At 39.5% G+C, this 13,065-nt stretch overlaps 1 protein-coding gene across 2 annotated transcripts in view; it reads left to right on the top strand.

Annotated features, from left to right (window-relative positions):
• The window catches only part of LOC139948049 (uncharacterized), a 65,643-nt gene that overhangs the window by 11,026 nt on the left and 41,552 nt on the right, over window positions 1-13,065 (top strand). For both annotated transcript variants that reach the window (XM_071946050.1, XM_071946049.1), the window contains exons 2-6: window positions 336-512; window positions 1,356-1,572; window positions 10,176-10,347; window positions 11,759-11,875; window positions 12,581-12,778. In XM_071946050.1, the coding sequence (XP_071802151.1) occupies window positions 336-512; window positions 1,356-1,572; window positions 10,176-10,347; window positions 11,759-11,875; window positions 12,581-12,778 (881 nt within the window). The remainder of the gene's footprint in view (window positions 1-335; window positions 513-1,355; window positions 1,573-10,175; window positions 10,348-11,758; window positions 11,876-12,580; window positions 12,779-13,065) is intronic.

Raw genomic sequence — 13,065 nt, 5'->3', positions numbered from 1 at the left:
GATCATAATTGTTTCCTAAGTTAGGCGTATGGAAACTAAATGTCGACAGTTTCTCAGCTATTCCTTGTAGGACTATAACTTGAAACCAGATCTTATCAGGGACTTAGAGTCTCACGAAGGAGCTAGACAGGGATTTTCCCACGTAAACTTGATGTCATGGGTGAGACCGTGAACGGAGTGACATCGAATCAACCCGTGTTCCAATTAAAACTAGGTGAAGAAACCTTTCTCCATTTTAAAGCAACAATATTAAGAGTTTTTTTTTCATTCTGCTCTGTCCGAGTTCTTTGAAAAGCTTGAATTCCATTAATCGTTTTGTTTCTATTATTCCACAGGCACAGTAGACGTGTTAGAAAAGCTTAACTTTGCCGGTTCACGAGGAGTAGTAGGTGGGGCGGAGGGATTCTGTGACCGCCGCCCAGGGGTAGGTGATGCTATCCCCCAGGCCGATGAGGCATTCAGCGTCAACACAGACGCCAGTCCAAGCTTGGAGGTTTCCAAGATGTTTTCAGGTTTGCACTTCTCTTTTTGTGACCCTTTATACCTTTAAGAGAAGAAAGGCTGATAGGCTGGGTCCACAGTTTCATCGTGAAGGGAAGGGGACATAGTTTTACCTGTACACCCTTACCAAAGATTAACCCCGTCAAACAAACAAACCTACTATTCCCTCTTACGTCTTAGTAAGACACAAACAAAAATCACTGGGACAGTGTCGTAACCAGGAACCTTCACTCAGAACCCATGCCACCCCCATTGCACTTGCCACACCCCACCCCGAAAAAAAGTATGAGATAAAACAAATTGACAAATGAGTTGTCTGATTAATACCACACTCTAAAAAAGCTCGGGTCAGAACTGATTCCGATTCGGGGTCCTAGGAGTGCCCTACCCATTTGTAGGTCAAGCTGATCCAGAAAATGACTGTAAAGGGATTTTAACTAAGAACTTGCCTCATTTTGACCTGTTTCTGGGTCTTTTTGACGCAGATCCTCGTCATACGGACCCAGAAATTTATCAGGCCACACGTGATTCGAATCAGGCCACACGTGATCCGAATCAGGCCACACGTGATCCGAATCTGGGTCATTTCCGACCCTGAAGTTATTATATAGAGTTGCATGAATTAACAAGCGCCCAATTTCATAGAGCTTCTTAAGCACAAAAATGAGCCAAGCAAAACAAAATTATGCTTACCATTACCAGAATAATGTTACCAGCCAAAATACCATGTCAATTTGTGTCTGGTATCCTGCTTATTTTATATTGCTTAGCAAAGTAGCATTTTTTTCTTAAGCATCTCTATGAAATTGGGCCATGGTCACATTTACTCATAATCTCTCTGTTTACAACAACAGGGGAACTCTTTCCAGAGGATTTTTCGATACTTTTAACCGTGAGAATACGCGGTCCAGAACGGTCGAAAATGATTCTACTCTCGCTGTATGACATAAACAGCGAGCCCAAAATCATCTTGGATATCGGCAACCCAGCGGTTTTACAATATGCTGACGAAGCCAATGGTCCTGGCAAGAAGGAATGGCCCCGGTTCAGGCTCAACATTGCCGATGGCGAGTAAGAAGACATTTTTTTCTTGTTTCTAACATTCTCAACCTTTGTGATTGTCGGTAAAAATTTGAGGGCATATTGTTTGAGTGTGTTGAAATGTTAAGACGCACTTTTGCCCGGGGTGGCGGTGTATTTTTTTCGTAGATGTCATTTGTGGGTCACGTTTTGGAAGATAAATGGGGGTATGCGTTCAGGGTCATTGGTGGGTTTGTTCCTCAATGAGACATTGCTTATAACCTCTCATGATGTACAGTTAGGATGTATAGGAAATACAACGTGGTAGAAACCCTATGAAGGCCTTATGTGTCGATATCCTGGAATTTGGTTTGACTTTTATTTACAGCGAAAGACCAATTTCACAAAGAGCTAAGATCAAATCAATCTTAGTTGCCAAGAAAAGTGCGATGACACCCCCATCTTAAAATGAATCTTTGTGAAATTGAGCCCATGTTTTACTTTGTGGGTAATAATGCAATTTAAATTTCATCAAATAACTGAAACCACTTCTTTAAGTTGTGATGGTACCTGAGGGAAATGTTCCGGTAGACTTACAACCCTCACCCTAACCACAAACCCACCCTCTGAGTTCCTTCAACTGGTGTACATGTAAGTGCTCATGTTTGACACCAACGAGGTTCAATATTAACCACTTGCTACACGTTTCCATTCAGTAGTCAGGAAATTGTGAGCTCACCTTCGCTCCTTTATGTTTAATAACTCCATATAAAACAATGCGATTATGTTATCAGCATTCACCATAAAGTGTTTCATTGAAAATAACAGCGTTTTTTCCGCTAGTATATTGTCCTGGAAACTAACCAATGGAAACACCATGAAGCCTACTTTACTTTGACTCTACACAGATTTCTCAACAAATAACACATTATCAGTTAAGTCCAAACCGTATAATTCTTCCACTGTTTTCAGTTCGAAGCAGTTCCAAACCAAAGTTTGTCAAAAGCTATTTTATAGAACAAACATACTGAGGACCACTCACAAAGCTAAGGCATGCAGGGTGAATGACTCAGTTTAGGAAGACTCATTGCTTAGCGTAATAATTCGCATACTAAGCAGCTTTTAGAAGTCCCAAACATCAGATCGACCCCCCCCCCCACCTTAAATGACATCTCTCTTACTATAGGGTAGGGTGGAGCCCTATCAATCAAACCCACTAGCTGATTGGGGACCCCCAGATTCACAGGGGGCATTTCCGTCCTCAAAGCTGAAAAGGGGGCACATGCATCACAATTCCCCTGGATCTGCCATTAACTTTCTGGAGTTTTATGGCCGCGTAGCAACGAGAAAAAAAGTCTTGAATTAAAACAGAGAATAATACCTAAACCCGTTAGAGATTTCTTGATGCCTAGCGTCTCGGCATGTGGGGGTCATGCCAGGTGACCTTGTATCACCAAACTTCAAAATAATACCATGCCGATATGAACAGCTGCAATCATTGTGACGAATGGATTCAACCCAGCTATTTTTTCCCATTTTAAGCAATAGAGCATGTGGACTCTGCCTTTGGAACTGGAAATTACATAAATAGCTAAGGATAACTACCCATCTGTTGGAACACTGATGTGGGTTTTTGTCACCCATGTAGGTCTAAGCAAACCGAGATGAATGCACTACTAAGGCCGAGTCAGAAAGATCTCTTGATCCTAACTAAATCAATCTTGACTGCTCAGCAAAGTGTGATGTCAGAATACAAATCGCTATAGTAGTACTGACAAACTCATCATAGGATGAAACTCCGTGCTTTTTAGTGAAATTGACCCCGGGTAAAATTCCACCACCAGCTATAGTGAAAGTTTCATCTTTCGATAATTTATACAAAAGAAAGACTCTTTGTAAAAACTTTGTTGAATTGAATACAAAATTAAGCTTCTGGCTGGTGCTCCAGTCTTGAGTCCTCAAAGCTGCTTCTGACAAGAAGCAGATGGAGAATTTTATTTTAATACACTCCTAAATCTGTCAGGAAACATCATAAAACTATTCATGCGAAGTTTATTTTGTAATATAAAGTGCCTCTGGCGATCAGAAAATTTGTTTTAATGGGCAATTACAAAACAGTTGTACATGAAATGGCTGATAAAAAAAAACTGCCCGAAGGGGCCGATATGCCCTGAGTGATCGAAAAAACAAGGCTCACCCAAATGAACACCCCATCCTGATTTTAAAGCCCCTGAACATTTGTTTTCAGACCTGCATTGACAGAAAAGTGAAAAGAGGGACTACTGAATCGTGTGACTTTAATCTTGAAAATGTTTTCAGTCTTTGTAGGAGGAACACGCGTTAATCAAACAGGTGTTTTTTAAATTGATATCTATCATTAACACTTTGCACCAGGATTTCTCTTAGTTTGGGCCACCTTCACGGTTTGAAGGAAGTCTTAGTTTTCATTGCTTCCTTTTACTTTGAGCTGTGCCTTCCTATGGCCTTACTAAAAGCTCTCCTGTCTTCACCTGTTCGCTTAGAAAGGTACCGTGTAAGTTGAGAGCTTTTAAAGCATATATATGTGCCTGAAGCTCTGCCATGCAGCCATTTCATTTCATCCCAGTGTCGTTGGAACCTTGGTTTGAATAGAGAAAAGGGGCCAGATAGCGAAAGGAATTTATTCAATTCGTCGCAGCCCTACCGGGACCTGACTTGCCCTTTGCCACATTTTGTCTAACACAGTAGCAACGCAACGCAAAATACAAACACAGTATATCGTTCAGCATGTAAGATCAACATGAGAATTCCTGGAGTCTTCTTATTAACCCCATCGACTCCCAGCCTTGTTTATGTCGTCGGCACAGTGGAGCCCGGTGGCCGCCAGTTCCATTTGCACAGCACATGTTAACGCAAGCGTCATCTCATGTAACCCTTAGATTGACTTCACGCCCACAAAGCGCGTACAGGAAAACGTCACAGATCGGCTTCTCACTTTCAGGAACATTCAACTTTGACATTGTTCACTGGTTACACGTTTGAGATTGGACTTATATATTGTATTGTGCGCACCAGCCTAGAACTCCACTGATGGTAGCCATACTGGTATCATAATGGTTCACCCGGTGCCCGTCTATACCCTAGACAGGATATAGACAGGGACCAGTCTACTTCGCATGGAGCTTACTTGCCGAAATTCGGCCACACCGTAACCCCAGCGAGAGGTACTGGGCCCCCAATCAGACGCTAATTATCTGCACTTTGTGCTCTTAAGTTTTGTCATTTTTTTTTATTGTGAGTACAGCGGGGATTCTAGGGACTAGCTCCATCCGCTGTCTAGTACACTGGAACCATAAGAGAGCATTATGACCCGGTCTTTAGACTGTCACTCTTTGACTGTCGCCAGCCTGGACTTTGTCAAACTTCTATAGTTTGGCTCCCACTCAATTGCCGTTTCAAGTCCAACTAGGCAAACGAGGCACTCTCATTGAACTTACAACATTGGGAGAATATTAGTTCCAGCTCATTCTTCACAAGATTACGATACCAACAATGTCACGCTTTCAGACTCTTGCTGAACTGCCTCGCAAGGCTATACTTTCTTACAACATTGTCACTTCTGTTACCATTCAATGCGACTTCTCTTTACGAACTTAAACATTATCATAAAAAAAGACGATTTCAGAACAAGTTTTTTTTTTTTTTTTTTTTTTTTGGGGGGGGGGGTTCGGTGGAGAGTGTAATGTTGCTCAGTGTTTCCTTCGAATTCAAACCTGCCATTGATGGCAATGGGAACCATGGTGTGTTTTACCTTTGTTTCTGCGCATTTTGACAACAGTCAACACGATACACCGTCAGAATTCTCTACAGTTTCCAAGTTTGTGAGTGGTTTTCATCACCTGACCGAGTGACTGATGGGTTGTAATGACTACTTTATATACTTCGACTGCGAGAGAGAAATTGTAACAGTGATCCCAACTTGAACAATTTTAAGACGAAAGTGAGGTTGTTGCCATGCGGATGCTTTTATAAAGCGTTGCATCTTATTATTTGAATGGTTATTGCTGTTGTAGGAAGTTATGTCTTTTGGCTGGTTTTGGTATGGTTTCATCCAGACACGGAGGAGTTATGGTTTGTGAAAACCTTTGATTTGGTAGTTTGAAGATACCTAGAGTGCAAAACTTTATTGATATGTCAGTTGTTGTGCACAATACATGTTCGCATTGTCAAACACACATCAATACCTCTAACATAGCAGTGTTACCACTATGCGAATATCAGATAGGGAACATTATAGCATGTACTCAAGGTGTACTAGGAGCTCCCCGTTGAGAACCCACGATCAGCCCGTGTGCCCCATGACCTTCTTCTAAGGTCATCACCTGGTTAGCATGTGACACAAGCAGTTTATCCCACTACTATCTTCAACCATTCTCTCTATTCAAACAACCACAGCAGCCGTGACCTGAGACTATTTCTCCGGGGGATTACCGTGGCTTGCGTGAGCCAAAGCTAGGGGAAAGAGTCGCAGACGTTCCCTATAAATTCTTCAAGAGTTTCATGCATTCATGTATCTATATTTATAGTGTACATTGAACTTTCAGCACGCCGCATGGGTGGGTGTGGAGGGGGGATACAAGCCCATCTGATTCCTCAATTGTGCTTCCTTCAGCAATTTTCACTGAATGGAGCATTTCATTAGAGTTGATGGGGGTGTGGAAAACGAGATGCAGTTCTAACGAAATACTTCCACAATCTTTCATGAGTCGCCTGTCAGTTTTGTTTGTGTGTAACCCATGTTCTGGTTTACAATACCTCTTCTGACCCTAGTGTGAGTTGAAGAAATGCGTGGTTTGATCTATTGACACCCAACTTAAATACTACAAATTGAGGCTTACAACCCCCTCGAATTCATATTCGTTAACCACGTGTTTGGGAATGGCCATGAAAATGGCGGCGTCAAGCTGGGGGTCCTTATTTCTCCTTGAATATTGGGAAACATGCCTAAGAGTTCAGACAATTCAGAATCATACCTAGTCCTTCTCTCATAGAGACTTTCTTTCGCAGATATTAGACCCTTCCCTGCCTTTCCACCGGAAAATCTTCATTGGGGAATTAGGCTTTCGTCCTTCGCGCCCTAAGCCCCAAAGTCCACATTGAAATACCACACTGAATCTCCCCTAAGCAATTGAGATTCCGGTCTCTGGTAAACTTGGTTTGTAAAAGTTTAAACAACCTTTGTGAATTAAGTTTGGATTATCATAACTTAAAAACATAGTGGAAAATAAGATAAGCTGAACATTTCAGAAGTGGTATGAATTGTTTCATCTATAAATGAGTCTTTGTTTCTAACTAATCTATGAGTATCAGTCTGGAATTCAAGATGTTTGTATCATTTGTTTGAACTTGTTTGTACCGATTCTACAAAATAAGCAGAAAACAGAATTTGTATTGGCTACGATTGATGTTGTCTGCTCAACCAAATTACCCAAATCCTACTGTTTATAAAAGGAAAAATTATTGTAACAAAAGTCACGCAACAAAATAACTGGTACCACATTCAACAATTGTTTTGATACACAATCGTCGTGCATGCATCCAGGGAAATAATGTCAAGTCAGTTGTTCCTCTAATTGTTGTGATAGTGCAACAGCTTTTCTTCATAAATGTCAATATGAATGGAAACACATCATCAATTATGATGTTTTAAAGGGGGCGACTGAGTCCTGTAAAAAGGATTACACCAACTTGCAGTGTTTGTTAAAATGGTAGAAGCTGTGGCTCTTTAGTGTTGCTAACATTATGACATAGGCTGGGGAACTTATGGCCAGCTCGTTTCGGACAACACTTAGAGTGACCTATTTCCCCCGAAGTGAAGGAAAGGTGCTGCAGTCATTTGCCGATAGCAGCTACAAAAAAAACTTACTTGTAAGATTTAAATATCTTGGTTCATTTGGAAGAGATATTAACAGTAATTTATGTGTATTTACAAACATGTTTTAGAGGAGGTTTTATATAAAGCTTTAACCTTGTGTTTTGTTTATTTTTTTACCCGGTCAAGTTTTTCGCTAAAGCGTCCCCCCCCAAAAAAAAAATGCACCAATTATAAACTTCAACAATTTGATAAAAGACATTGAGACGTCCTTCCAACTTTTATGATGACAAGCCACATCGTTCTCTATTTATTAGGCTATTTCTAAAAACAACAAAATAACAATCGATCGTTTCCGTTGGTACTCCTGTTTTCGACTTTTCTTTGTCCCCTAAGATCGATGGTTCCTTAGAGTGCCTTTGCATCAACCTGTCTACAGCCATCCGCGAAATCAGGAAAATCTTGACACGAGCTGTCATTTTGTTAAATCTAATTTCCTAACAGAATAAAGCATTGAGTTCGTCAAGACCGCGTAGAGTGAAGATAACGCTTGTGTTGGAAGCGAACCCTCGGTTTCGAGGTGAGCTCGAAGGCCAGATCATATTGGACACAGAATCGACCCACTGCTGTATAACCAATTATTCATGCACACAAAAAAACAAAACTGAAAAGTATATTATGTGATTCATATCAGTCAAAAATGGTGGATTTCAAGCTGGTCGGAGTTCAACAAGTTGCTGATCCCATGGCACAAAAGATTTGTGTGCAATGTCAGTGACTAGCCTATAGGGACACCCTACAAACGATCACTTGCGATCTACTCACAGTAAATACAGACTTTCTTGTCGTCACTTTGGAAACCGATGCACGCTGTGTGCTCGTTTCGACCTCCCTTGGGCCTCCGTCAGATAGCGCCGACTGCTCCTGGGTTTATTCGCCCTGTTTATTTAGTAGCTTGTTGCTTTTGCCTAAATCATAGATTTACGGACATGATGACAATACTGAGTATTCTGTTAGTGTTTAAACCAAGAGGGAAAGAACAAAACAAAAAACAGTTAAACGTGCCAAGGGCGACCTATATACCAGAGTACTGTGTCAACCACCCGTAAAATAAAGAAAAAGAACAAATTCGTTTTAAAATGTTAAGAATATTTCTGTTATATATGTTGTCAATTTGAGGAAACTGCGGTTTAAATTATGACATTGTGTTGTTTCTGATCTCAGATTAATTCGGAAAAGTATTTCCTTGTTAATTGAAAAATGTAGGCCTTCTGGTATATTGCATCCTGATACATCGTATTTGTGCTCGAAACGAAAATTAAGACAAAAGTCTTCATCCAACAGCCCAATTATATCTCAATACCACTTGAGAAAAAAAGGGTGAATAAATACCTAATACAAAACTGCCTCATACATATTACTGAACAGAACATCCTCACGGGACTCAACATATGAAAACTTATGTTATCTCTCGAGAGTTTACTTGACATGACCCAGTCCCTTTCGAACCCATACTGTACATTTAGGTCATCACCTTGTCATTTGCACTCTGGGATGGGCTAAGCGAGAGTCAACAACTTGGGGATTGCAGTTATGTAAATATTTCCCGGTGTTGGGTTCTTCGTTGGTGTATATTGGACCAGCTCGAGGGTTACTTGCTGTACGGTCCGAAACCATACAATTTATGTTAAGTATGGGGGAGAGTGGCCTTATAACCAATGATACTCCTTTGAAATCCCTTAATACACTTTGAGATGGATTGCACAGACGTCATTGACCGCCATCTTTGATGTAAAAACAACACGCGTGTACGCGCTGCGCACAACTCACGCGTGCTTACTTCAGCAAAGATGGCGGCCAATGTTAGGGGGTTATATATACCTTTCTTTTGTTGATAAACAAACCGCCTTGGTTGGCATGCTCGGCCGAAAGTTAGTAAAACACTCTTTCGTTTTAACAGGTGTTTTAACCAAACTCATTATCTGTAAACTTTCGATTAAATAAAATACCTCCCATAATTAGATGTTTGTGTTTCAACAAAATCAACACAATGTTGGAATATTATTTTGTGTACATTGTTCAAACAGTGTCAGAAGTGATCTATTTTTGATTTTTGCCTTTATGGCTTTCCATAGTTTTCCAAATTTGGTTGGCAAAAACTCGAGCTGTGACGTTGCAAAAGAAAGGTCTAGAGAGTTATGACAGCTACATCTCAAAGTTTGACGACCTCACAATCAGGCCTAAACCAAGGCTTCCCGATCGGGGGAAATTGTAGAAGGGAAGACGGGTCCAATCCCCAATCTTATAAATCTGCTTTGGATATAGGTTGGATGACAATGACCCTCTGGGCCAAACTATGGTGACAGGTGTCGTTGTCATTAAATGGTTTCCGACTTGTCATTGAGAGAACAGTATTCCTTTCTAGGGGATAATATTTCCAGTTTAAGGGTAGCGGCCTTGTTAGCTTCACTGAGGCAGAACGTGCTGCTACCCAAGGGTGTTAGACCACATTAGTGTTAATAGGTTGAGTTTGTCCCTGGCTTTTTGAACTAAGTAATCGCTGTCATAAGTGGTAGCATTAGAAAAGATCACATTTCCCCCTCAAATGAGATCCATTTGAAACGTTTATCATCTCTTTCTCTTAAACCATATTCATTGAGAATCGTTTCTTAAAATGTTATACAATAACAGCTGCAGTTCTTCTTACCAATGAACATTTTTAATAAGGGTAATTTTTATTTTATTTTATTATAACCAAATGTATACCCTCACTTTAAGGCATTTTATTCCCTCTGACTTGTAGATGGCATCGGATAGCTTTGAGTGTGAATGGACAAACTGCAAATCTTATAACTGATTGTGGAGTGACAGAAACTGATACCTTACTGAGGAAAACACCAGCGAATATAAGAACGGATGGAATATTTGTTTTTGGCCGAGATTTACTCAAGCCTTCACGAGACACCTATTTTGAGGTGAGTTGGGTGGCATTTTTTTTCGGAATTACATTTCACACATATCTAGCACAGAATGGGTCTGAAATTATGTTTGTTTGTTTTATTTTCATTTGTACAACAAAAGTACAAGATTACTGATTGTAGTAAATATTGAAGTAAAAACATGAAGTTATAAGAACTAGCTAGTAAAAATATGTTGAGTCTTATAGTTTGAAATTGGAAAAAGCTCAATCAGACTTTTAATTAAAACAATTTTTTCAAAATCGCAGTTTTTTATTATTATTACAGTAAGCAAATCTTGATGACTCAAAAATAAGGAATTTCAGTGGACTATTTTGTTTCTGTAGTGACTTAGGGTTATCTCGCCGTTGGAGCTAGTAACAATTAGTAGTTCTTGGGCCTTGCCCTTTGCGCTTGTGACAACATAATCCCACTCGTAGCCTGGGTATGTTATTCAAGAAACTTCCCCACAGCAGGTGGACGTTTTCAATGTGGAAAGATGATTGTCACACGAAGGTGTGGATTTTGTTTAAAGGTATCATACTCGATTGGTAGAGTTGACAAAATAGGAGTCGCAGACAGTGTTTGATACGACCAAGGAAATAACAAACCTGTGAAAATCTGGGCTTAATCTGTTTTGTTGAGTCAGAGAAAATAGTGAAAAACAAGCACAAATTTCACCATGTAAACACATTGACCCTAATATTTTGGGTTAAATCAGCTGTTGCATTTTGGGGTTTTCGGACACAGTTTACTTAAATATGACTTTATTTAAGAGGGAATATTTTACAGAAAGAAGTTTCTAGTATATGAACTTTATAACTAGTATAAGCCTTCAGACTAACACTAAATAATGTTTTTGTCCGTATACCAATTCTGTACAATACCATTAAGAAGAATAACATTATTTGTGTGTCTTAACTTCTAATCCATTCTTTGCCATGGTACTGCCATTTTGTTTGTCATATGAAATTTAAGAAGCCAAACTGAGGCTGTGTGGTGATGAGGGTGGGCATTCACGAATAGTGATTAAAAAAAGAGAACACAATTAATGTTCACATGATTATAATGGTAACTCTTCAAATTCACAATGGCAAGACGTCCTTATGTATGACAAGATTGTATTGGTAGCTCTTCAAATTCACAATGTCAAGAAGTCCTAAGGTTTATGTATATTTAACATCATTTATCTGTTTTATGTCATATTTACTCAACTTACTTTTAGAATGAAGTTAATCAAGAAATACATACCAAAGTTTTGCCAGCTATATTGAAGTAGACAGAGAAGTTTTAGACTGCTAGCAAGTGCTATTGCTTTGTAAACGCTGTCTACTGACTCTTTTTTTTCTTAACACCCAGACGAATTTTCTGTCAATATCCTTTCTCACCCTTGACTATCTTCCACCATTCTTTGTTTCCTGCTCACTAGGGTGATATTCAACAACTTCTTATTGTACCAGACTCTACTGCAGCTTATGATCAATGCAGGAACTACATGCCAAACTGTGATGAACCTATGCCAATTTTTAAAAAGGCCCTCAAGCCGGTAAGTATTGTCAAATCCACTCCTTAGAAATGTGTCTTCTAAGATTATTTTATAAACTTGTATGTAGTTTCACATTGTAAGTATTTTTTAAAGTTTTTTTTTAAAGCAAGTCGCCAGACACACAAGACCTGAAGGCCACTTCAAGGTGTGCGTTACAATATTTTTCCAGGGGCCATTGCCACCTACTCCTGGGGCTGAAACAGGGTTACCCCCTTTACAGTCTATGATGGGGTGCTGTAAAGTGACTGTCACTGAAGAAGAAATTTTGTTGAAAGTTGGACAAAGACAGAGGAAGTTGATGAGACATATTATTGTAGGAGTGTGTTGATAATGATCTCAAATTTCACTACATATCTAAAGGGGTGCTGTAGCTAACAGTAGCAAACTACACTGTTTTCCCAAACATGATTATTTGCACATCTTCTTGAAGTTATATTTTTCCTTCAAATGATCTGAAGACTTCAATAAAATATTAAAAATTAAAAAAATTGGTGGAAAAGGATAATTTCATCTTGGGAAGGCTAGCTGTTTTGTGCAGCTTTTTGCTTGAATCTACTGTTGCGTCTACTCATCTAAATTAAAGTTAAAAGTACAGCGATTGCCTGGGATCGAAGTCATTAAAAGTATACTTCATAATTGCAATAGTACAATTTGGTTCACTGGTGACAAATAAACAATAACACTAATATTTGTTTCTTTATTTAGACCCCATCTCCAGATAAAAATGGAGGGCAAGCTGGACCAACACCCGGTGTTATTTATGACAGTGCAGCGTCAGCATCCTCACAATCAGATTCCTATAACTACAATCAACCTGGACTGAGTTCCTATGACAGTCAGGTGGATCCTAACCCTAGTCGTGGGGGTGGGGGTGGTGGTGGAGGAGGAACTCCAACTTACTTGGTATTGTTATTCATTTCAAAAACAATCACTCTATTATTCATTTTGGTTTTTACCTACATACAACGATGTGTGTTAGCACTGTATACTTTCCCGAGCTCTTTGAAAAAAATCACAGGCAATATTATTCTGGTGAGATTCGACACAATAGTGTCTGTAAATAGTTTGAAGTATAAACTCTCATCTTAAGAATTACTATGATTATTAAACACAAAACTAAGATAAAAGTACATCATCCTATCTTTGTTTAAGACCCCATATACCCTCACGAACCATAAAAGTATTTTAAA

The sequence above is a fragment of the Asterias amurensis genome, chromosome 15 (genome assembly GCF_032118995.1).
Source record: "Asterias amurensis chromosome 15, ASM3211899v1".
Classification (NCBI taxonomy): Eukaryota; Metazoa; Echinodermata; class Asteroidea; order Forcipulatida; family Asteriidae; genus Asterias; species Asterias amurensis.
The sequence above is the reverse complement of the archived record's forward strand: the minus strand, read 5'-3'. Positions and strand labels throughout refer to the sequence as shown.